Genomic DNA, 2854 nt, shown 5'->3' with positions numbered 1-2854 from the left:
GTGGAACTAACTAAAAAAGGGTCTAAAGAGGGTATTTAATAACAGTACAGTCAAAGAATTTCAATTTTCAACTTTCTACGTTTAAAAATTTAGCTTCATTATAAAAAGTTAAATTTAAACTTCAGCAATATTCTCCTTGGGGCTAATTTTGGTCATGAGGGAAAGTAATTAGTAATGTGACGTGAAAGTTAAGGGTAATTGGCGATGACTAATATAGGAGAGTGGACAACTTTTTTGTTTTTCATAATTGCAAAGGGGTTGACCATAAAAATAAGCTTGAGAAACCCTGGTTTAAACTGTTATCACTTAAAAATATTCAGAACCAAGGTACTTTTACACAAGCAAAACCTATTGGATGTTTTGTAGTTTCATACGGTTCTTCAGACCATTCCTCTTTATCAACATCATAACAAAGTATCTGCTTTTCCTCATTTTGAATGAATATGATCTTACTACCTATCGATACAGCTTCAAGATCAACGAAAGAATGTACTTGTTTAAGAGCAACAAAGTTATTACTAACATTGTCAAAAACCTCAGCTATACCAGGATAGGTATCGAAAACAAATAATAAACTTCTAACAACAGCCAAACTATGACCAAACTTACCATGCATCATACTAGGAAATGATGACCATTTGTCAGCAATAAGATCATATGACTCTACTGTGTCTGTGTTTGCAGTAAAATCAACGATACCACCAGAGACTATTATGTTTCCTTCAAAAACCACACAAGCTGCATCTGATCTTGGCGTTTTCATTTCGGTAATTTTATTCCAACTTTTGTCACTGACATCTAATTGTAAACAAGTATTAGCCGCCAGTATTCTTTGATTATCATTTACTTTACACCGACCTCCAAATATAAATATTTTATTCATAAATGCACATGCACAAAAGTTATAACGATCATCATTCATATAACCTATTTCGGTCCATTTGTTAGTAGAAGGTGAATATTTATCAATACTTCTTATATTTTGTTCGTTTTCATCATAACCACCGAGTATATAAACCTCTCCTTTCAAACAAATAACTTTAGAAAACTCTCTTTCATTTATTATATCAGGTAGAACTTTAACATCATTAAAATTGCTTCCATTAATTTGAAGTGCAGTTCTAACAGCGCAATAATTAAGTCCAAAGCCACCTAATAACATTATATTAAACTTATTTTGGTTGCAATATCTACTTTCAGAATAGTTACTTGAAATTTTTTTCTTGTAATCCAAAGCTGCATTCAATATTCCAACACATTTACTGTTTGCATGAAATGATGAATTTGTATCCAAAAGATGTCTCAATGCATCTTTTGACAGCAAGGTAAGTCGAACTTTTGATAGCAGTTCTATTGCATGTTTGCTACGTTCTTCACTGTTGTGTTTCAACCAACTGTTTGCTGCATTAAAGACTTCAACTTCAGAGTGAAGGTTCAACTCAGAGCTTGCAAGTATTTTTGCAACAAGACTAAAGTTTAAGTGTAAAAAGTTTTCAGTATCAGCTACCATTTGAAAACAACGTTCAATATAAGCCAGAGTTTGCTCAGCAACGTTGTACAGTTGATATAAATTGGCTAATCTGTAAAACGTCGTGACGTTTTTAAAAGTTATTGTCTCGAAGTACTTGCATGTCTCCATACTTTTATCTTTATCTAGCAAAAACTTACCCAGTCTCAAAGCTAAAATCAATTCGTTTTTCTTTATCTCATTTTCATCTGAAAAATATAAAGTTTATCTAAAACGTATAAGGTTCTAAAGCGTACACTTGTGCGAAAATGATGCAGTGCAAAAACTACCCGTTGCCATTTTAACAGGTCGAGGGTGATAACTAGTATGAGGGCTATAAATAATTACACTACTTTTTCTGGCGTAGGTAATGAAACTTGCAGAAAATAGGAGTATATAAACCCACCGGGCAATAACTAATATGGCATATACAACTAAAAAGTTTAGGCTAAACATAGAGGGTTTGTTTTGAAGAGTAAAAACAAAGACATCAGAAGTATAGTTAAAGTAAAATTTATAACTTACAACAGATATTCTAGGGCTAGTAAACATAAGTAGATTTCTATCAAATGTTTTGGTAATGTCCAGTAATGAAAATAAGTTTGAGAAGCCCTACTTAAGACTTGTTTAATTAACAACCCTTTATAGAAGGTTAAGAATAAATCTTAGTTAAACTGTAAGTTGTACAGTTAAATTGGAAAAATTACTTTCAGATATCTGGTTATAAAAAATAGGTTTATGTTAAAACAAAATCCTTTTAAATAAATTAGTGATGTTTTATTCACTAAAACGAACATAATTTTATATTTTCATGTTATAAAAGAAGTTTTTGTAGACTACTAAATATAAAAATATATATATGTTTACAAATTACTTAGTTTATATTAAAATTTACTTAACAAAAAGCACAAAAATCATTATTATTATTAATCATATTTAGCATTTACAAATATTTAACGTACAAAATTTATATTTCAAACCTTTTTTGTTGAAATTCTTTAATAAATTTTCTTCGAAGTGGTTTTGTGCTTTATCCCTTGACTCAATAACAAACTTCTTCATAACTGGACGGTGTTACTTTTATCTATACTAAAACTTTGTATACACTGAACAATATTTTAATAACGGTTATCTTTAATATTTTCAATTATTTAGGGTTTTAAGAAAAACTACTAGTATTTATGGTTGTTTAAAATTTCATTTTAAACTAAATTCACAAAGTAAAGTTTAACAATCTTAAAAAATTTAAATACAGTAAAACAGTCTTAATTTTTCTTACTTAAAAGATAATTTAAATAGTCTTACATATATCCAATGATATAAATTTATAAAGCAATAATGTATTTG

General features: G+C 29.2%; 1 protein-coding gene across 1 annotated transcript; it reads right to left on the bottom strand.

The window, feature by feature from the left end:
- Window positions 1–316: 316 nt before the first annotated feature.
- Window positions 317–1510, bottom strand: LOC145840835 (kelch-like protein 25). The gene has a single exon (XM_082948179.1). It carries the CDS (start codon window positions 1508–1510, stop codon window positions 317–319), a length of 1194 nt encoding a protein of 397 aa, XP_082804305.1.
- Between the last annotated feature and the right edge of the window lie 1344 nt (window positions 1511–2854).

This window comes from Thalia democratica, chromosome 1 (genome assembly GCF_965202585.1).
Source record: "Thalia democratica chromosome 1, ktThaDemo2.hap1.1, whole genome shotgun sequence".
Lineage (NCBI taxonomy): Eukaryota > Metazoa > Chordata > Thaliacea > Salpida > Salpidae > Thalia > Thalia democratica.
This window is presented reverse-complemented; position numbering and strand designations above follow the sequence as displayed.